This window comes from Pleurodeles waltl, chromosome 12, assembly GCF_031143425.1.
Source record: "Pleurodeles waltl isolate 20211129_DDA chromosome 12, aPleWal1.hap1.20221129, whole genome shotgun sequence".
Taxonomy (NCBI): domain Eukaryota; kingdom Metazoa; phylum Chordata; class Amphibia; order Caudata; family Salamandridae; genus Pleurodeles; species Pleurodeles waltl.
This window is the reverse complement of record NC_090451.1, coordinates 394,057,530-394,081,060: the sequence shown is the minus strand read 5'-3', so window position 1 is coordinate 394,081,060 and position 23,531 is coordinate 394,057,530. Positions and strand designations below refer to the sequence as shown.

The following is a 23,531-nucleotide window of genomic DNA, read 5'->3' as shown; positions in this document are numbered from 1 at the left end:
GTTACATTTGCAGGAAACAATGTACACCACAAACAGAGTGCTGCAATTAATATTAGATCTGATCTTAAAAGTCTGGCCTGTGTTGCCAGTGAATTCCTTTTTACCCTGGCAGCCCCATTTGCATAATCCACAGTGTCCACAACTGAAAAAGCCCATTCTATGGGTAGATAGCCAATCCTCTCTACTGTGCATTATGGGAAAACTGGGGCTGAGAATACTTCTAAGGGATTTACCTCTATGATATGTGATTTCAGGTTTGTTGTTGATAATATCCCTCAAAGTATCATCCTGTTGTAGGATATGCCAGTGCTTGTGGACATATTTCCGCAACTGCTTTGAAGTTTTGGTGTAATCTGTCACCAGTCTCACCTTATCATGATCATCCCGTGTTATGTGCTCTCTGGGTTTAAGTCTATCATCCCTACAAATATGTCTGATTCTACGCTGTGCATTGTCAATAATATGCCTCTGGTAACCTCGCTGTTCAAGTCGTTTACTCATTTCAACAATACATGTCTCAAATTCATCATTTTTACTGCAGTTACGTCTTGCCCTGATCATTTCTCCAAAGGGTATTGAAGTAATTTGATGTTGTGGATGGGCACTTTCAGCGTGTAAGATCGAATTGCACACAGTAGACTTTCTGTATAATCTACTATGTATTCTATTATTTTCTGTGAAACATTGTACATCCAGAAATTCTATAAGACTGGCACTGTATTAGTAAGTAAATCTCGTTTAGATTAAGAAATTCACAGAATTTAATCAATTCTTCAACACTGCCCATCCAGATCATAAGGCAATCATCGATGTAACGGCCCCAGTATAATATATCAGTATGCTACTGGGCTGTATCAGGGCCCCAGACCCACCTCTCCTCAAACCAACCCATGAATACGTTGGCGTACAAAGGGGAAAATCTGGAGCCCCCTGCTTTTGTCTGTACCAGTCCTTTTTGAAGAGGAAGAAATTATTATTGAGAATTAGATCAATCATTTCCAATATCCTCCTTGTGTGTTCCCATAAAGTAGCAGATTTCCTGTTCAGAAACAATTCCACAGCTTTTAAGCCCAAATCATGTCTTATACACCTGTAAAACGAAGCTACATCCAAGGTAACCAATAACATGTTAGTGTCCCACTCAATATCACTTAATATACTCAGGATATGTGTTGTGTTTTTAATATACGAAGGAAAATTATTAACCATTGGTTGAAGGAACACATCCACATATTCTGACATTTTTTCGGTGGGTCCAGAGATGCCCGAAATAATGGGTCTCCCTGGTGGGAAGGGTAACTCCTTGTGTATTTTTGGTAAGGTATAAAAGCATGGAAACCTGGGATGGTCCACCAAAAGATATTGATATTCATCTTTATTTAGTAGTTTGTGCGCATGCCAGTTTAAAAAAAAATTCTGAATGATGTTGGTCAATCCAGGAATCGGATTATATGTTAGTTTCTCATAGCATTGGGCATCATTCAACTGTGTAAGAATTTCATTCTCATAGTCACATTTATTCATGATCACCACATTGCCTCCCTTATCTGCCTGTCTAATCATAATGTGATCATTTTGTTGTAGTTCTCTAAGAGCTTTCTTTTCTGCATAGCTTAAATTCGACACGTGTTGGCTGTGGAGTCAGATTGGAACATCACTTATGGCAATTGTCGCAGAATAACTGATTGAATTGAATTTGGACATTGATATTAGGCTGTGGGGTCGGATTGGAGCATCACCCATGGCAACTTTTGCTGAATAAACTGACTACATTGGATTTGGATATTGATATTAAAACAAAATAATCTTGGAACGTACTGAAGACTGCCTCGCCTCTCAATTTGTGTGTTGGTATCTTACACCATTTCTAAGATACTTTGTATGGTGCTATATTACAAAGGACATTTGCAGTAACTTCGGCATATATTTTTGTACTTTCTGTTGTATCAATGTTGATTTAACAAGTGCCTCTTGTCTGTTCACTAATTTTAGCTGTTTGGTTTACCACACAGTTGGGGATCAGGGGTGTGGTCCACCAAGAGTGCACCGTGTTATATTTGATCAAAATTTACATTCACCTCGTAGCCTTGAGCGCCATTCCTTCCCACAAGAAACACCCTCACCAAGTAGGAACCTCTGGAATCATGCCCTCCCATTCTAAGAATAGAAATGGACTTATCTGTCAGTAGTTTGACTCCCACTAAAAATTAGATCGAGACCCCTTTCTTCATAGACCAACTCTTGAACTTCGGTTGCTCTTTTATCCAATAAAGGTATTGAGTAACCTTCAAGAACTGTTGCCTACATCATTAGCACTACAAAATAACAGCTCGCCACAAGCCTGATGCGATATCAACCAATGCAAAAATCCTCCTGAAATATACTGCAATTTCATAACTTAACATGTACAAAATGTTGGAGTTAAACTATTTATAGTAACCACTGCACTGTTAATTTGCCATCAAAGGCCACCAATGCTGCTTAAACATAGATGACTATGAAAGAATGTCAAGTGCATGCATATTTCAACCACTGTTATAAAACTGGAAGGTGAACGGCCGGGCCAATATCAGTATTATAGCAATCCTAAAGGCCTGATTTAGAGTTTGGCAGAGGGGTTACTCTGTCACCATAATACAAGTTCCATAGGCTATAAAGGAATTGTAATATGACAGACGGTATATCCGTCATGTTTGTGACAGAGTAACCCCCTCCACCAAACTCTAAATCGGGTCTTAAGTCTTCGGTAGCAACCATGTTCTTTCTGTAAGTTAGAATAAATAATTCATACTTTTTTATGCATGTTATTTTTTACGCAAAGAGGAAAGCAGAATTTGGTACTTACCACACAAGTCTGGTCTTTTGACACATCCTGCACTAGCTGAGCTGTTCCCAAGTCCATTAAAGGCTGCAAGGCCATCTGAGCTGTACGCCCGAAGGACAGACAACATGTTTATCTGCTTCTCTAAGACTGGGTGTTCTGGCACTTGTTCAGAGTTCATTGCCTCTTGTGAACTATCTTGAGCTAGTGGAAGATTTTGACAGTGCCATGGCTTCTCAGAAGTTTGTGGCAAAGGCGATTCATGTCCGTGTGTCTTACTACTGGCCATCTCATTTTGAAAATTGTCATCATCTTCATTGGTGTCTGTGTTAGTGACTGAGAGATGTTTGCTCACCAGGTCAGATTCTGTTTCCATATCCTCATCCTCATCTTCTTCATCTTCTTTACTTGTGTCATTATCGTCAGACGAGGTATCTTCAGAAGATTCGTCTGCATCATTTCTATTTATAGAGCCAAAATGAAGTATTTGTGGGTCTTCTTCAGGCTGTGTTTGTTCTTCATTTTCATTGGTAGCACTAGACTTGTGTAGTGCAGAGCCAGCTACGTTCTGATACACATCAAATTGCTTGTAAAAATTAGATGCAAAGTTCCCAAAAGGAGAGTCCATATGGCCATGCCATGTAGGATTCTTCTGCTCACTAAATGTCTCCTTATTTTGCCGTTGGTGGGGTAGAGTGTTTGCAGATGACTCCAGATGACAGATCAGTTTTGAAACAAGAGAGTCCTTGCTGGATTGTGATGAAGAAGGGTGTGGATTTACTTTGTTTGAAGAGGCATGATTTTCTATTGATTGACCTCTGCTGTGACCCATTGCTCCCAACATATATTCTTTACGCTTAGCTTTGCCTAGGTGATTCGCTTGGAGATGGAGGGCAATTAGCTCCATTGAAGATGTGGTAAAGGAGCAAAATAAACAGCCATGCCAAGCAATGTTATCACGAACTGTTATAGAGGAACCTGGAATCGAGACTGTATCTGGCCTCACTGATAGGTCAAGAGGTTCATACTGAGACTTCTCAGTTTTCCTATGTGAGGACTTACAGTCTGTTTTATCTTCACTGTCATCTGTTCTAGTGGTGCTTGTACCTAGGGTATCTGATAAGGTCTTGTCCTTCATCTGCTTTTCTTTCTTCAGGGAACTAAGGACAAAATTGTCCATGAAAGCTTGCAGCGACCCCTGAAAATGAACTCCGTTCCCAACCATTCCCTGATAGGATCTTCCATAGTCAGTAAACTGCATGCTTTTCGAAGACACATCGGCAGACTTCTGATTTTCTGACACGGTATCAGACGTCATGCTAGGCCCCTGTCCTTGACGATCCTCAACCGCCCACTGCTGCGTCACAATACTGCTTCTGAAATCCATGCTAGGAAGGCCCTTAAATGCCCCTCTCAGGATATCAGGCCTAGTAAAGAGAGGCCCTTTATTTGTTTCCTCTTTCTGTTCATGGTTTGGAAGCTGCCCTGGAAGCGGCCCAGCTCCATTTTGCCGCTCCCTGTGGTGACGTTCCAAGTGGTATTTCAGGGATGCCGACTGCGTGCCAGCATAATCGCAGTGAGGGCACTTGTATGGTTTCTCACCTGCAAATGTATTAAAAGAAAAGATAATCATCTCTACTGTTTATCAAAGCCTGGCTGCACAGAACAACGCTCAAATTAGAATCAACATGTGTTCTTTATAAGAATTCTCATCTAACAATCGCTTCTTTGAAAGCCTGCTTAGTATCAGGAAAATAATTTATATTCTTTAGCATTTATAATTATTTCCTACTATTTTTGGCTCATCAAGGAAGCCATGATGTCTATAGACAATTAGCGATTCCTTTTTCTTTTTCTAACATGTAAAGAAAAAAAAACTGGCAAAATAAATGCTATGATTATGAAAATAAAACATTACAATTTTTCCTAGGGTATCAATTAAACGCACAAGTTTAGGAAGACAAATTGTCCGACATATGCAGGTCTGTAGCACGTAGTGTGTACACGAACTAAACTATGTGTTTAAATTATACACATGGAAACCATTTTTAGCCTCAAAATGTTATGGTGCTGTTACGCAAGACTGAAATGAATGATTTAAGTCGTGCTCTGCTGTAAATCATGGATATAATTAGCAAATGGCATACTGCACAAGTAATTTATCATTATTTGCAGGGCACAGTTCCAAGAGGATTCGGGGATCTGCAGACCTACTGCATTGTTTCTAAATACAGATCGGTAAACGCAGGTTCTTTAAAATATTAACACTATTGCTCTGTGACTGCAGCATGAGAAAAGGCCATTTACATAAAATGGAGTCAATGCTAGACGGGAACGGAGCCTACGTCATAAAGATATACATATTAAATATAGCCGCTCTATTGCTAAGGCTTTTGTCTACTTTTTTAGACTGTGTAAAAAATGCGTACTTTTTGCATGCTAATGCAAAACCAGGAACCGTGTAAATTTACAAAGATTAACAGCCACATGGCAACGAAAGATTTGGACAAAAGAAATCAGGATTACAAAGCATGTCCTTTAATAGAGAGCATAAATGGCATACTTAAAGATGCAATGCATATAAAATATTTATGTATTTGCAGTGTCAGGTTGCCATGATACCCTCATGATCACACCCATAGGAGGTGCTTGGTAAGAAATGGAAATGTCCAGATCAAATAAACGGCTGGGTTGTACTAATTTCGAGTTATATAGTTAACTGTCGTCATAAAGGCCCTTGTTCCCAGTAAGTAAGTGAGCCATGAGTGAGGAGTTTAACACACAATGAGTGCCAGTACTGCGTGGTACGATATTTACCTCCAATTCTAAGATTCTCACTTGGAAATGAGTCATCACCCCTGGAATATGTATCTAACACGTTAAGTAGCACATGCTGTCATTTTTTCTTGCCTTATCAACCACTACATTTTGACAGATGCGACCTGCTGAAAACGTATAATATCACACAACTCGAAATTCCAACGCCTGCACAAACGCCTTTAAACAAAGGGATCAGTGTTTAACCTCCAGCTCGCAATCGGGACCTCGACTGAGCCTTGGCTACCTAACCCAGGAAGCAGTGGATGTGAAGGGTGTTGGTTTCTTGTTGCTATATGGAGATGGTGCACTAGTTGTATGTGGACCACAAATTTACAATAGTCTTGTTGAAGCATGTGACAGAAAGAGTGCGATGTAGGATTTGTGGCCATCACTGCTTACTGTGGACTTGGAGAACAAAGGGGAACACTCGGATGTTGCTACCTCTTTAGTGTAGTAAGTTGGAGGAATGTCCTAAGTGCATGTGTGTATGTGCTGTGGATGAGGGCAAGAGACGAGCCATGAACTTGGGATGCCAACCTATCTCCATCATCTACACAAGTGCTTTGCAGTCTGTGCCAGGGATGTTCATGTGGTTAGGCTTGAATGGGAGAATGTGCTTGCTGGGTGGTAGTTGTTCATGGAGGAGCCACACTGTGTGTGAGGGACAAAGATGTGCTTCTGTGATTCAAAATTGGACAACTCATGGGAAGTGTGAGGCCACAATATGTACTAGCACCCCTGCTTGTACCCTGAGTGCATGTTTGCTCTGTGAGCAAATGCAGATTACAGGGCAAATCGAGTGCATTTTCATATGCAATTTGACAATTATTCTTCACCATGAGTATTCTACACATGTATATATGCATTCTTTCTCTATCTTGACACAACCACCCTCGGCCCCCTGTGTGGCATGTGATCAAAGATGGGGTCTCACATATGAGGCCGAATGAGGAGGTTGTGACCTTCAGCTATCATTCGAGCCCCATAGTTATTGTCTATGTTTTGTGGTTGGTTAACTGCCAGTTTATAAGGAGAAATATTACAAATCCCTTCCCTAAGCAAGGCTAAAATCTTACATCTTAATTCTTATTAGTGCCTGTAAATTAAAATTGTTATATGTATTTTCATGAGATTGCCAATGAAAAGCCACGGTAGGAAGTGTCCTGTGCCAGTATGTGGTGCCGCACAAGTAGTAGGGAAACACCCCCGTTGAGAAGCCACCACTGTGCAAACAGCATCTGTGCACTAAAGCATATGGAGGCAGTGACTATACTCAGCAACAACTGTAAAGCAATAAACTTTAAAGTATATAGGACTGACTGATCCTATTGTATTGGAACATATAGGACAATGACAAAAGTGTACTTTGATTGTACTTTCACCAGTACGTAGTGTTACTGTTTTTACAGAAACACATATAGAAATTACTTGCCCTTTTGGTGTTTTAGACAGACTTCAGTCTGCAGTTGTGAATGATCTATTCGAGGTTTCGTACTGGGGAAGTTCATTCCCTAACCATATTTGGTGTTGGTGAGTGGTTGGGAGGTTGTGGGGTATCTGTCACTGGTTGCATGACAAAATATTTTGTGAATATCAAGACACAAAAAAATGATGTCAAAAATATTGTTTACATGAATATCGTCTTTCTATAGTTAAAATAGGAACAACAGAAATATGATGTCAAAAATGTCTTGGAAAGGAATATTGTACATAACAAGGTAAGCATTATCAATCTTTTTTTTTATTTTTATTATAAGCAGCCATCTTAGGACTTGGCTTCAGTCAAGTCCCAGAAAAAAATATGTAAAAAAATAAATGGGGACAGGGTAGGACACCCTGATCCATTTGTTCTGGTGCTAGGGTCCCAGAGGAACCCCTACAGAGCTAAAAAAACATTTATTTAAATTTTCACTGCAAGGCACGGATCTGCTGAAATTTGCTTGTTTCTGTGAGGCCCTCTGGTGGGTCAAGTCCCTGCGGGCATTGCCATTTTAATGCAGGGGGCTGCTGGCTCCCCCACTGTCCTGAGAACCGCTACCACCAGGGCTGTATATTTTTGGAATGCTGGGGGCCGCCACCTCTTCAGGACAAGTATACAGTGGAGTTTTGGGGGCAACCCACCCACCCCCTGAAGCCCCATTGACCGTCACCTCCCAGGAGCTTTTATCAAATGAAACACAGGGGCCAACCAGGCCCCCCCACAGCCCCGGGAGCGTCACCTCCCCAGGGTTTTAAACAAATACTCTGCGGGGAAGGCACGTGGACCCCGCAGCCCCAGGGACTGCCACCTCCGCAGGGCTTTTAACAACTATAATGAAGGGGGGGCATGTGGCTCCCCCACAGGCCCGGGGACAACCAGCTCCACAGGGCTTTAATAAAAGAACGAAGGGGGTCCATTGTGGAGCCCTGGGCACCACCACCTCCCCAGGGCTTAAATAAAACAATGAAGTGGGTTAATTGCGAAGCCCTGGGGACCCCCAGAGCTAGATTGCATTGGAGCGGGCCCTGCGACCCCCTCATGTAGCCAATAATGGACCTCCAGCCCCCAGGGCGAGCTCCTGCTATGTCGTGGCGTGCCCACCCCAGGACATAGCTGTTTGCTTTTTCTTGGTGGGAGCTGACTGCTCCCACCAAGCTAAAGCAAACAAAATCTGATTTCTGACAGTGGGAGCTGTCAAACAGCTCTCGCTGTCAGAAAGCAGAGTTTTCACCTGTTTCCCTGCACGCATATATGTGTGCAGGGAAACATGAAAATATTGCTCCCACAAGTAGGGAGCTGCTATTTAACGCTGCTTCTGACTTGTGGGAGCACTGCTAGCTCCCGCAGGATGTGGGGATCCGGCTAGGACCATGGGGGCCTTAAGGTTCCCCATGGTCCTGTCTCTCTCTCTCTCTTCCATTCCATAATGGGATAGAAGAGAGAGAGAGAGAGGGAGAGAGAGAGAGAGAGAGAGAGAGAGAGAGAGAGAGAGAGAGAGAGATTGTCATTGCAGTGGTCTCTCCATGCAATGACTTCAAAGGATCAAACTAGCAAGATGTTTGGTAGAAAGGTATATTTACGTTTGGATGCAGAGTGGATCAGAGCCGCTTCTGGCCTAATGGTCAAGGACTTGTGCTGTCACTCAGTACACTGAAGGTTCAAATCCAAGTATCCCTTGGCAGTGTGTTTGTTGGTTCACTGCTAAAATTTCCTAGTGATGGAACATTCACGTTTCTTGCCAATCACATGTGTAGGTTGACTTTTATAGGTATGTCTGGTAACAGTAGGGTAAGGAGTCACCTGTGGTGTAATGGTTAAGGTCACAAACGCTCACACTGAAATTTGAGTGTTCTACTCCAGGTGTATCTGTGGTCCTTTCCCTTCTTTAATTTAATTCAAACTTCAAAAGTTAAAGAAGGATACTGAAAGGTGATCTCACTCATTTTAAATGACAAATACACTTTTCTTTTTAATTTGTCCTAAAATATTTCATTCTACACATATCATTCATCAAAGCCTAAATTGCTGTCTCTGCCTGAATTTCTTAATTACTTTCTCTCTCTCTCTCTCTCTCTCTCTCTCCTCAATGGTGCATTTTGCAGTCACTCCCTTCTTCCCTCCATGCTCTGTTGTGCTGCAGCTGCTCCTCTTGCCTGCTCCACATGATCTGTTGTAAAGGCCATTCCCCGGCCTTCTCTTGTTTGTGCCTAGCCCCTACCCATCCCTTCTTACCTCCGTGGTCCTTTGTGTGTGCCCCTGCCCCCTCCCTCTTGCCCACCATGGCCGTTGTTTAGCAACTAACCCGCCTGCTTGCCATGCATGGCCTTTTGTGCTTCCACAGCTCCTCCCATCTGCCCTGTGTTGTCAGCTTGCAGGTCCTGACCCCATCCCACCTTTCCTCTGTTGTCTGTGTGTATGCCATTATAGTCTAACTGTTGCCCTCAATGGTTTGTTGTGCTTTCAGTTCCCATCCCGCCTGCACTCCATTGTCAGCTTGCTGCTCCAGCTGTGCCCCCTTACCCCCCACCCTCCGTTTTCCATGGGCAGGCCTCTATCACCTCCTTCCTGCTTTGTCTGGCCCGTTGTCGTGCCCTTGCCCCCTCCCTCCTGCTCTTCATCGTCTAATATGCTGCAACTGTCCCTCCTGTCTGTATGGTATGGTCAGCTGCTGCCCTTGCCTCTTTCCCCTCTGCTCTCTGTTGTCCATGTGCATGGCCTTGTCCCATGACTATTGCTTTCCATGGTAGTTGTGCTACACTGCTGTCCTGCTTGTCCTTTGTGGTGCTCTGTGCTTTGGCAACCCCTGACACCTGCCCTGTAAGCTCAGTTTGGTGCCCCTTCCCCTCTCCCACCAGCCCTCTGTTATTTGAGTCTATGTCCCTACCCAATTCCTCCTACCCTCAGAGATCCATTGTACCATACTTGCACATATTTTCAATTTGGTAAGAGGGAGATTTAAAAAAAAAAAAAATGAAGAATTGATTTTCTCCGTTGACTTACATTAAAAAAGTGAAACTTTTAGTCAAGAGACAGATAAAATAAAGACCTTTTGAGCTTACAAACATCATGAGTCTCCTGCCTGGTTTGGGTCTTTTGGCATGTATGGTTGTACTGACACTGCCTCTTCCTTTTGCCCTCAATGGTCTGTTACATTGGCACAGCCTCTTTTGTCTGTTCTACATGGTTGTTTTGTTGCCCCTGCCCACCTTTCTCCTGCCCTCCATGGTCGGTTGTACTGCCACTGCCCCTCCCACCTGCCCAGCATGGTCAACTTGTTGCCTCTGCACCCTCTTTCCTTCTTTCAACTATTCGAGTCTGTTTCCCTGACATCTATCCGTCACAGTATTCTAATGAACAACTAAATTGCTAACATTCTATATTTATTATGAAAGTGTAGCACGCCTGACATTATCTTGATGTAATCAAAACTGTAATACCTAAAATATTTCCTTTAGAAATTATGAAAATTAGGGGGTCTTATTCCCATTTAGTACTCTAAAAAACTAAAATGAGAACATATTTTCTAGGTTCTTAAATAGCAACAAAGCACTGCTATCTTGATTTTTTTATCCAGTTGATCACTTGATTATAAGTAACACTTAGGTGAGGGAATGTGATGTCACAGCCAGAGCCGCTGAATTTGCAATTGGGGAACAAGGTTTGAGTTTCAACGTCAGCTCAACATCCTGTGATTCTGGGTAAATCAACTAATCACATCATACCTAAAGCCCAGAAGAAATGTGTCTTTGTGTAATGTAACAAATGCTCAGGTAAAGAACTCCAACACCTTTGGGTCAATCCTGCACTGAATAAAACTCAAAAAACCAAAACAAATTAAGGGCCTGACTACGAGTTGGGCAGTTGAACCACCATAACTTCCATACGGTGGTGGTGAGGCATAAGGTAACTATCACTCGTACCCCCGCCATGTATAGGTTTTTCGTCAAAAATATTACTGCAAATATTACATTGCTTTTATCAGTGATGTTATCAAAATGTCATGAGTGCTGTAATTTGTTGGGTAATTAGCAGTGGCATGTCAGTGGACATGTTAGGGTCTAGTTGGGTGAGTGAGTGAGAGAAAGATTCTGAAAAAGAGAAATTGAGAGAGACAGACAGACAGAGAGTGAGGGGGAGAGATAGAGTGGTTTTAGGCTTTGGTGAATGATAAACTAAGAATGAGATATTTTTGGACCAATTGAAAAGAAAAATGTATTTGTCGATCAAAAAGAGTGTACTCACCTTTCAGTATGAATCTTAAGCTTTTAAAGTTTAAAGAGAAATTAAAGTTGGGAAATTACTACAGATGTACCTGGACTAGAACCCTCAAATTTCAGTTTAACAGTCTGGGACCCTAAAAAGTATGCTACAAATACCCGGTTATGGTAGTCATTCCATGGAGAGACCATTGCAATGACTATCTCTCTCTTGCTTCCATCCCACTATGGGATGGGAGAGAGAGAGAGAGAGAGAAAGAGAGAGAGAGAGAGAGGACTGTAGGGAGAGCCTCATGCCCCCTCGGTCCTAGCCGGCTCCGCACATCCTGTGGGAGTGGCATTGCTCTCAGAAGTAGGGATTGGCTTTAAATAGCAGCTCCCTGTTTGTGGATGCAAGGTTTTCATCTGTTTCCCTCAGATGAAAACTCTGATGTCAGAAAGCAGACTTTGTTTGCTTTTGCTTGGTGGGACCTCACCAAGCAAAAGCAAGCAGCTATGTCCTGGGGTGGACACCCCAGGACATGGCAGGAGCTGGCCCTGGGGATGTGGTGTGGTGGCGATCCCCAGGGCCATCATTGGCTCCTTAAGGGGGGCTGCATGCCCCACTCTAAATTTAATAGCCCCAGGGAAGTGGTGGTCCCCATAGTGGTGGGCAGACCCCCATAACAATTTTTTAAAGCCCAAGGAGGTGGCGGTCCCCGGGGCTGTGGGGAGCTGGGTACCCCCACACACATAGGCGGTCATTCCGACATTGGCGGGTGGTGGGCGCCGCCCGTCAAGCAGGAACCGCCAATTGGCCGCTCCGCGGTCAAAAGACCGCGGAGGCCATTCAGACTTTCCCGCTGGGCCGGCGGGCGCCCGCCAAGGGAGCGCCCGCCGGCCCAGCGGGAAAGGCCCTGCAACATTGAAGCCGGCTCCGAATGGAGCCGGCGGTGTTGCAGGGGTGTGACGGGTGCAGTTGCACCCGTCGCGATTTTCACTGTCTGCTATGCAGACAGTGAAAATCATGCTGGGGCCCTGTTAGGGGGCCCCTGCACTGCCCATGCCAGTGGCATGGGCAGTGCAGGGGCCCCCAGGGGCCCCACGACACCCATTCCCGCCATCCTGTTTCTGGTGGTGAAAACCACCAGAAACAGGCTGGCGGGAAGGGGGTCGGAATCCCCATGGCGGCGCTGCTTGCAGCGCCGCCATGGAGGATTCTCCCAGCCGGGGGTAATCCGGCGGGAAACCGCCGGACCCAGCAGGGCGACCGCAGCTTTAGAGCTGCGGTCGGAATGCCAGATGAAGCACCGCCAGCCTGTTGGCGGTGCTTCCGGCGACCTCCACCCTGGCGGTCTATGACCGCCAGGGTTGGAATGAGGGCCATAATTCTTTTGGCTCTGGGGAGGTGGTAGTCCCCGGGGTAAATTAAAATGGGAATGCCCAGGGCTTGGACAACCAAGGGTATTCAGAATTAGCAGGTGCGCAAGCCTGTGCTTGTTTTTGTTTTTTTTACATTTCACCAGATCTGTGGATCCAACATGAATCGCGGTAAAAAAAATTAAAAAGGTGCTTTTTAGCTCTGGAGAGTCTGGGCCCTCAGCACCAGAGCTAAGGGATCAGGGTGTCCCTACCATGGCCCCTTTTGTTTTTTTACATCCTTTTTTCTGGGACTTGGCTGAAGCCGAGTCCCAACATGGCTGCCAACACTTCCTTGTTGAAGTGTTGGCAGCCAATCGGATCTCAGCACTAGATCGGGAGGGTTCGCGGAGCCATTGCTCCCTATATATACAAATTAGGGTTTGCTTTAATTTCTCTAAAACTATTGAACGGATTTACACCAAACCACAGAAAGGTCACTTTCTGGATGAGGCCCTTGCTTTCTGCCAAATTTGGTGTAATTCCATCCAGAGGTTTCTGCGCTATCGTTGTTCAAAATCCCTATGGAAAAATGATTGGGGAGTTGGACCCCCCACTTTTTCTCAGCACCTGCTTGACATATCACCCAAAACTTTCCAGAGAGCAGCTCATGTGAATGGCAAATATTTTTGCAAAGGTTTGTGACTATTCGTTAACCAGCGCCAAAGATATAGAGAAGAAAAAAAACTATTCTTCTATAGAAACTAGGTCCAAACTATAACTACTTAGTCGCAATTGTCACTAGGTAACATTTTGGCGAATCTTCAGGAAAGTTTTAAACCTCATATGGTAATTTGTTTAGCTGCTGTCTGCGGAGTTTCAGGGTGACTCGTCAAGCAGGTGGAGAAAATGTAAACCCTAAAAATTTTAAATAATTAAAAAAATATAAACATATAATATTAACTAGTGATATAAAATACTATAGATACAGGTTAACATATATTTCCTAAAGTATTTAACTTGCAACGAATACTATACTGTTCCTACTCCATCCAATAAAACAGTAGGGTAAGTGTAGGACTTTGGAAGGATTATATTTATTATTCCCACTCCAGTCTAAACAACAGTAGGAGTGGCCAAGATGGCGGCGTGAGCGGACGCGTTGGTCCGAGCTCCGCCGCCTGGGCCTCTGGAATCGCCTTGTGACCCCTGATCAGGATGGCCTGTGGGGCCCTGCCGTAATGCCTGGTGTGGTGGGACACCGTGGGCCCGAAATCTGAAGGCGCCTGCGGCCGAGCTGCCGTGCGCGCGGGGCCGCGGGTCTTGGGCCGGCACCCATGGCCGATGAGCACAGGGGAACGCGGTTCGCGCCGCACGGCGGGTCTGGGACCTTGCGGCCTGCTGGTTGGCCGCAGAGGTGCCGCGTCGCCGTTAACCGGGGCCACGACTTCCCGGCGAGGTGGGCCCGCGAAGAGGGCCCAGTGACGAGCTTGGTGCTGGGGCCGGAGAGACAGCGGGACCCGCCTTGCTAGGCCCTCCAGAGAGGGACCCCAGAGAGGATGGCAAAAGGGTGAGGGCGCCCATGTGTAGCTGGGCCCTGCAGTGGAGGAGCCTGTAGCGGCGCGGTGAGGCTGGGCCGCCGGTCGGCATTGCAGGCGGCCCACGTGGCCTTTATTGGACACAGAGACGAGCTGTGTTGAGGAGCAGCCCCACGGAGTGCCCTGCAGAGGAAGGCCGACAGCTGCTGGTGAGAGCGTGGGCCCAGGAGAATACGGCCCCAGGTGGTGACGCATAGAGGTCCGGCTGAGATACTTGAGCTGTCGCCGTCAGAGGGCAGAGGAGATGGCGACCTCCAAGCCCAAGTGGGACCGGACGGTAAGAGATATTCTGACTGGGGGTCCCCCGGTGCCGGGAGGGGCCCCTGAAGAGCCGCCGGCCGCAAGGTCTCCTGAGGCAAGGAGGGAGATAGCAGAGGACGAGGCGGTCCCAGTCACGAAGGGCTTCCTTACCTCCTTGTTTGAATCGCTCTGCAGCGACCTGCAGGAACTCCGCAAAGACATATCTCACGAGGTGAAAGAGTTGCGGGTTGAGCTTACGTCCCTGGGTGAGTGGATAGCTCAGGTTGAGGAAGGGGAAGCTGCCTGCAGCGAGGAGGTGGCGGACCTACAGCAGGAGGTTATACGCTTGTGGGAGCAGCAGGATCTCCTTCAGATGACGGTGGAAGACCTGGAGAATCGCTCACGCAGGCATAATATCCCCATTAGAGGAGCGCAGACTGGAGCTGAGAAGGAGGACATTGGAGACGTTGTGGTGGCGTTGTTCCGCTCAGTCCTTTACCCGGAGGAGTCCCGGGAGATCGTCCTGGATAGAGTCCATCATGTGGGCTGATATGGCGGAGCCGGGGACCGCCGCTGGATATTTTGGCATGTGTCCACAATTTCAGGCTTAAGGAAAGCATTTTGCAACGGGGAACGCAATCTTCCACAGGTCCACTTTAGAGGCCATCAACTGCAATTATACCAGGACCTTTCAATTCGGACCTTGCAACGACGGCAGGAGTTTAAACCTATCACAGAGCATTTGCGTGCACATGCTGTGTCCTACTCATGGGGTCACCCGTTCCGCCTTGTTTTCCGCTGGGAGGATCAGCTTCGCCAGGTGAAATCTTTAACTGAGGCAAACCGGATCCTGGGCCTGGAGGGGGATGCTCAGGGTCCGGACTTGAATCTGGGCCCGGCCGGAGGAGATCGTCTGTGCTGGTGGAGGAAGGAGAGAAGGAGGAAACAACAGCACCCTACTGTGTCGGAGCAGATCTCGGAACGTCAATCAGCAGTGAGCAGTGTGGCGGCTGGGATAAGTGCCTAGGCGAGAAAAGACGCAGAGTCGTTGGACAGCAAGGGGTCACTGGTTGCGGGCCTGTGCCCGTCTGAGCGAGGCCTGGGCGGCAGAGTCGATGGACTTAACGGGTGAACTTGTGTGGTTCTACGGCCCTCCTGAGACTTTTCCTCTTTGGGATGTGTGTGAGAGGACTTCTCCATTACGAGCACCTGTTGTGCGTTATGGTTATATGTTGGTATGCTTCCCTGCGAGTCTGGTCATTACGGGTCATAATGGTTTGGCCATGTGACTTGGAGCGGCTGAGGTGCTGTTCTGGGTCTTGGTCCCTCCGTGGATCTTCTCCCCCCGAGCGAATTTTTCCCTGCAATAGTATGACAGTTAAGTGTTTAAGTTTGAATGTCCGTGTGGCTTAACAGCCCGACCAAGCGGTTAGCGATTTTGTCGGGTCTAGAGAAATCCGGGAGTCATATCTGTTTATTACAAGAGACCCACTTGTTGCATAAAGATACGTTTTGCATGCGTTCAAGGTGGTTCCCTAGACAGCTCTGGTCCTCAGCAACTACGAAGCATGCGGGGGTGGCAATATTGCTTTCGAGGACTTTTGCTGGGGAGATAGTTGGGAAGGTGCACAAAGTGCAGGGCAGGTTCCTGGCTATTAGAATAAGACTTGGGGCCTTCTCTTTCACCATTGCTTCCCTTTATGTTCCTAATTCCCAGCAGGAGGCCTTCCTGAGACAGGCGGTTTCCCCGATACTTAGCTCGCCAGATAGTGCCATTTTGGTAGGAGGAGATTTTAACCTGGTGATGGACAACGAGCTTCACCGCTCGGGTCAACGCTTTGGGCAGACGGGGGCATTGTCGGAGATGGGGCGCCAGTGGCTGGCTGAATGTGGGCTGGAGGATGTGTGGAGGAAGTCGCATCCCACGCTCCGAGATTACTCCTTTTATTCAGCGGCGACCAAGACTTATGCGCAGCTCAATCTTTTTCTGGCCTCACACGAGTTTATGCCCTGGGTCAGGGAGGCTACGATTTAACCCTGAGCCCTGACTGATCATGCTCCAATTACTGTAGAGCTTACAATGGAGGTGGGCCGGGTGGGTACTCCGAGCTGGCGCTTTAGGGATTCCTTGCACCAGAGTGAGACAGTGGTGGAGTCACTCCGGCGTGCGATCACGGACTACATTAGCTTTAATGATGATGGTAGCACTTCCTTGGAGACTGTGTGGGAGGCTCTGAAAGCAGTAGTGCAGGGCGAGGTGATGGCGCTGTCCGCGAGAGATAATAAGGTAAAGAGGGAGATAAGGGAGGAGTTGGAGCAGAGGGTAGCTGTCCTGGAGCGCTCCCATAAATCCACCGGCGTGCCTAGAATTTGGCGGGAATTAGAGAAGACAAGGCAACAGCTGAAACGACTAGACTGGGATAGGGCGGAGTACGCGGTAGTGCGCGGTAGTGCGACTTAAGCATAAATATTATATTGGGAGCAATAGGTGCGGAAAGCTTTTGGTGCACCGGTTGCCAGTGCAGCGTGCAGCGTCGGCGATCAAACTGATTTGTTCCTTTCCGGTGAAGAGGCCCGCACAAGTGACCAAAATGCTGAGGCATTTGCGGAGTTCTACCGAGGGTTATATGCGGCGGATGAGCGGGACAATGCAGTCCTGGATTCTTATTTAGAGGGCATAGCAATCACTCCTCTTGGTGAGAGGGAGGCGTCCCTGTTGGACCAGCCGATAAGGTCAGAAGAGGTTATATCGGCGATCTCTCGCCTAAAGGGTGGGAAGTCCCCTGGCTCTGACGGGTTTACGGCATTATTTTATAAGACCTTTTGTGTGGAGCTCGCCCCGCTTCTCGTGCGGCTTTTTAATTCCTTTCGGATGTCGAGAGCCCTGACGTCTAGTATGCTGGACGCTACTATTGCTGTTATACATAAGCCAGGCAAGGACCCAGAGGAGTGCGCTTCATATAGGCCGATTTTGCTCCTGAATATAGATGCCAAGCTATTCACTGGGATTCTTGCTTACCGCCTTAATCTTTATATGCCGGGTCTTATTGATCCGGATCAGTCAGGTTTTATTCCAAACCGACAATGTGGTGATAACACGAAGCGACTTCTACATTTGTTAGATAAAATAGACCGATCTCGTAGGGAGGCGCTCTTCCTCTCTATTGACGCCGAAAAGGCATTCGATAGGGTTCACTTGCCATATCTCTATTGGGTTCTGTAGCGCTTCGGGTTGGGCTTGGGTTTTAGGTCTTGTATCCGAAGCGCCTAACGGTCCCCCAGGGCGGCGGTTCGAGTTAATGATGTGCTCTCTATGCTGTTCCCGGTCAGGCGTATGACTAGGCAGGGATGCCCGCTTCCCCCCTTTTGCTTGAGCTATATATGGAACCCCTCGCACAGCGCTTGCGGGATAGCCCCTCGGTTTCCAGTGTGAATTTCGGCGGAGACCACCATCTTATTACCCTGTATGCAGACGACGTGATCCTTACTCTTGCGGAGCCCGCGACCTTGCTGCCTGCGCTTATGGAGATACAAGTCGAGTTTAGCCAGGTTTCGGGATTTAAGGTGAACATGCAGGAGTCTCAGGTCCTTAGTCTGTCAGTAAGCTCGGATCACTAGGAAGACTTGAGAGCTCGATACCCCTTTCTTTGGTCGTCTTTGCATCTTTCCTATCTAGGGGTTGAATTGGCGACGTGTGCTGCAAAAAACGTGAGCCTGAATTATACGAAGTTGGTTCGCGATATACAGCGGGACCTGGAGTTGTGGGGGAGACACAAGCTGTCTTGGCTGGGCAGGGTGGCTGCAGTCAAGATGACAGTCTTGCCGCGTATAGTGTATGTGTTTCAGGCGCTCCCATTGACCCCACCCCCGTGGACGATTGCCACTCTTCAATCGGCGGTCCTGAGATTTGTATGGGAGGGTCGGCCGGCACATCTCCCGCGACTTTTGAGATATTTTCAGGCAACGCAGCTGCGCTTTCTGTTAGAGTGGAGTCGCCCACTCACGGAAAAACACTGGTGCTTTATGGACCAGGTGGTGGCGGGCTCTCATATATGGAAGGAGCCTTGGCTTCGATGTCGGCACAGAGCTGAGGGTCTTTATTCTTCCCCGATCACGCGAACAACGTTACGCATATGGGACGCAGTGGCCTGCCGATTGGGGCTGATGTCTTTCCCATCCCCGATGACCCCCATAGGCACGAATCCTGACTTCGAGCCTGGACTCCGTCTGGAAGGCCTGAGACGCTGGTACGAAGGGGGTTGCAGGAGGGTTGGAAGCCTTTTTGATGAACAAGGGGTGTTGTCCTTTGACCAGATGAGAGAGACCTATGGCCTGTTGAAGGCGGATAGGCTGATGTATTATCAGATTCAGCACTGGGCTCTCCTGCCGGCTAACAGAGCATTAATAGATAGGCCTCTTACGCCATTTGAGAAATGGCTGTTGCTAAAGAAAGATGATAAAAGTCATTTCAGAACTTTATCGGCTTTTGCAGGGGGAGAGGCGCCCGCCTAAGCCAAGGGGGCAGTTGAGATGGGAGAGGGAGCTGGAGAGAGAATTTTCAGATGAGGAGTGGGACAGTATATTCTATAGAATACACCACACTGCATATAATGCAGCAGGGACAGAGACATCATATAAAGTTGCTTCTTACTGGTATTACACTCCAACACGGATACATGCATGGGACCGTGTTAAGTCGGATCTCTGCTGGAGGGGGTGTGGAGCTACAGGCACATTTGTGCATTTGCCCTGACATTGCCCCAAGCTACATCGTTACTGGGAAAGCATTATTGACGATATTGATACAGCGTTCCAAACTAAGATCCCTAGATTCCCATTGTATATCTTGTTGGGGCTACCCAATCCTCTTACCTTTCCTTAGAGATCTCTAAAAGGGAGGCAGATGGCCCTGGCACTTAACGCAGCGCTGCAGCTGATTCTAGCTCTCAGGGGTACAGATAAGGTTCTGACACGTGTCTCATGGCTCCAGAAGCTGTGGTTTATCCTTGCCATGGAGAAACTCACCCTGGCCTCCCAACAGCGGATGGCTGATCTGAGTGTGTTGTTGAAGCTGTTCCTTCAGATCCTGTCTGCAGAATTTATAGAGTTGACATGCCCGACTTATCTGAGAGTTTTGAGGCTGATTTTAATTTTTGGTCAGAGTGCTGTGGGGAGAGTTGCTGGGGGGGCTGAGCTTGGACGGAGGAGGGGCTAGAGGAGTGGAGAGACAGGTGGATGACATGATCTTTGGAGGGGAAGCATTGTTGGTGTGTTTTCATTTACATGTTTGTGTGGTTCTCATTTGAGGGACTCACAGCCTGAAAGACTATTGGGCGTTACCAGCCGGTTCATTGATTTGCAAGGAGAGGGCTGCTGGGAGGTCCCCTTGGGCAAGGTCTTGGGAATTATTGGAGGGACTTCTGTCTGTAGATTTGGAATTGCTACTGTGGTGATACGTTTCATCTGCTGTCCCGCGATGAGCTGTATTTTGTATGTTTATACTTTCAAAACTATAAACAGATTCGACCCATAAACAACAGTAGGGTAAGTGTTGGACTCCAGAGGTGTTAGTTTTACTATTCCCACTCCGGGCTCCACAACAGTAGAGAAAATGTTAGACCCGGAGGGGTTACAGTCACAATTTTCACTTTAACTTAATCAAGGTTAGAAAAATTGTTGGTCTCTGGATTGGTTAGACATCTATTCTCACTCCAATTTAAGCAACAGTAGGTAAAGTGTTGGATTCTGGAGGGTTTAGATTTACTATTCTAAGGACCCCATTATGAGTTTGGCGGGCTAAGCACCGCCAAAGTTGTGGTGGTGGTTGGACCACCACACTCCTGGAGTTTACAGATTACAACCCTGGTAGTCGAACCACCATGGGACCACCGCCACCGCCAGGCTCAAGGATCCTGGCAAGGTTGGCAGCAGTCAGAGTCGTGGTCAGCCACAGCAGTGATGAGTTCAGCGCCGCCATGCTGATCACAAGTCCTCTTTCTGCCAGCCTTTTTATAACGGGGTCAGTGCCATGAAAAGGCTGGTGGAAAGCCAATACTGGGGACCACAGAGGGGCCCCTGTACTGCCCATGCCCATGGCACAGGCAGTGCAGCACCCTCCCCCTCCTGCCAGCACCCTCAGAATATGTACTGTCTGCTGTGCAGAAAGTGCCCATTCTGAGGGTGCTGTTTTGTCACGGCATGGGCCTCAGCTTCCTTAAGGGAGACGAGGCCCATGCCGTGGCACTGTTTCCGCTGGTCTGACTGGTGGAAATGTCATAATAAGATGTTTCCGCTATTCAGCCTCGTAATAGTACTCAGGGGAGGCCGCCAGTATAACAGCAGCCTCCTCCACGCGGTTTTGACGGTCAGAGCATACTGACTGCCACAGTTGTAATGAGGCCCTAAGACCAGCCTATGCAAAGTAGAGAAAGTAATGGACTCAGTGGGCATTAGATCTATTATTCACACTTCAGTTTAAGCAACAGTAAGGAGACTCTGGGGGAGTTAGATTTACTATTCCCATTCACTCAACAGTAGGGAAAGTGTTGCACTCAGAGGAATTAAATTTACTATTCTCCCTAGTCCAAACAACAGCAGGAAATGTGTTGGAGCCGATAGGGGTTAGATTTACTACGAAACAGGGAAGAAAGTGTTGGACTCTGGAGGGATTAGATTTACTACTTCGATTCAAATCTGTGCAAAAGTGGGAAAAGTGTTGGACTGCTGAGGGAATATATTTACTATTCCAACGTCAATCTACACAACAAAAGGGAAAGTGCTGGATTCTGGATGGGCTACATTTATTATTCACACTCCAATTCCAGCAACAGAACAGAAAATGTAGTACACTAAATGGGCAGCAAATAACATTACGCTAATATTTTTCCACAAAACATGAAAATACCAAAAATAAAAAAATCTATTCTAAATAATACCAAAAAAAATAAAAATACACAACTAAATTGAATAAAAGCTTACTTCCCTACCTTGAAAAACAGGAAACAACAAATAATTAATTAATTAAAAAATCCAATATTTTAAATATTACTCTAACCATAATATTATTAAAAACACTTAACACTAAATCATGAAATAAAACAAACATGTTACATAGTATTTCCAACATTGAAAGATAAATAAATAATTATCAACAACCATTTAAATACTATTAACAATTATATTAGTAATAATAATGAATTGAAAAAATAAATTAGCAATGAAAAATTAAAGCATTAAAATAGAATTATTTGTACTTTGATTAACTTACTACCATATTCACCTACAAAACCAAGTACTAAATTATAAATTACAACAAAAGTAAAAACATTTAATTAACCTGTAATTTTTTACAAAATAAAAGTGAATTCAACAATTATAAAATAAAACAATTTTAATAATTAATATTCAGTTACATAATTATTAAGCACTTAAAAAATAAATTAGCATTAATATTAAAATTATTTTAAAAAATACCTCACTCTATTCCCCAGCAGAATAAACCCCACTATCATAATAAAAATAATCAACATTTATAAATAAACTTATATAAAATAACTATTAAACAATTAATCAATTTAAATATTTATTAATCTATTAAAGAATGAATTTATAATATATATGAATTACAATCAAATGAAATAATTATAAATTAAATTAAATTACTTCCCAGCATTTTCCATTACAAACCCAACAATCCCATACTGGACTATATGCACTAAAATGTTTACATGACAAACTATAAATTTCATACTAACAATACTAACAACTACAATTAATATTTTATCTAATATACATCACATGAAATAAAAAAACATTAGTTATACAACTGTGTTTAAGCAAACAACATTCAATAAAATGATATTATTGAAAACAATCTGATATACCAAAAAAACCATTACCTTTGACAATGGTATTCTATGACATGATATTTCTGTACTAACAATATGTTTGCCCCAATATTTATTTTTCAAAATATTCAAAACTTAATGTTTGCTGCAAACACCCTTTCAATAAGGGACAATGGATCTTGTAACCTTCCATTTTAACATGTGCAACTGTGGCATGTGCAGTGAGTTATCCGTACATGGTGGTTCAAAGGAGAGGTTCAGGTCTTTTGGTTCTCCTCCTTGTCCAGGTCTGTGGATGTTCAACTCTCTTTAGTTAGGCTCAGTTGGGCCTCTTGTGGCTAGTAGCTACTGTGGCTCTTTAGTTTGGGACAATTAGGACTCTTCTGATCGATTAGTACCTAATCTCCTTTTCTGTTGACTGGAGCTTCTTGCAACCAATTGGGACATGATTCCAGGCTACTCTATGAAGTCCTGAGTGTCTGTTTATACGTTATCTTTGGGTCCTATCCCTTGCCCCTATTTCCTTGTTCCCAGTTTATCATAGCCAGAGTACCTATTTCCCATAGAAGGCAGAGCATTTCTGAGATCACTGTTGAGTGCAAGGCAGGTCAATCAAAACGCTTTATAGCTTTCTGATTTGCATTACAGACCAGTTTTCTAGTATGGAGTTCAAGGGAATACAGCATGCTAAGTCAAAAATGTAAAAACTCAATTTTCAGTTTCTTTTGTGATATATTTGCGTGAGATAGTGAGGTTCAAAATTAATTTTCACCTATGGCAATATTTGGACCTACAATAGCTTGCAAAACTCAAATTGACCTATTCTTGACTTGATTTGCCATCTCATCAGTCTAAAAAACATAATTAGAGAAATAAATATGGGTAAGTTGATTTTACGTCTCGGTCATAATCCAAACCCAAGTGACACCAATGTCCCTATTGTCTGCTGCTTAGTTAATCAGCTGAGGGTCAAAGAAATGTGTACCTCACTGGTTATCTAGCATCACTTTGTCACTTTTGACTTGCTTCATTTCCAATACGTATACATTCATTCCTGAAATCAGACCTCAATCCAAATCTATTGTGATACACAAATTGTGATACAGCATTATAATGAAAAACTTTTGAAACAAATGACACTGGATTTCTGCTAGTTTTCTTAAAAACAGC

At 45.4% G+C, this 23,531-nt stretch overlaps 1 protein-coding gene across 6 annotated transcripts in view; it reads right to left on the bottom strand.

The window, feature by feature from the left end:
• ZNF536 (zinc finger protein 536) overlaps positions 1 to 23,531 on the bottom strand; it is a 1,047,679-nt gene that overhangs the window by 418,581 nt on the left and 605,567 nt on the right. For all 6 annotated transcript variants that reach the window (XM_069216781.1, XM_069216776.1, XM_069216777.1 and 3 more), the window contains one exon: positions 2,846 to 4,423. In XM_069216781.1, the coding sequence (XP_069072882.1) occupies positions 2,846 to 4,423 (1,578 nt within the window). The remainder of the gene's footprint in view (positions 1 to 2,845; positions 4,424 to 23,531) is intronic.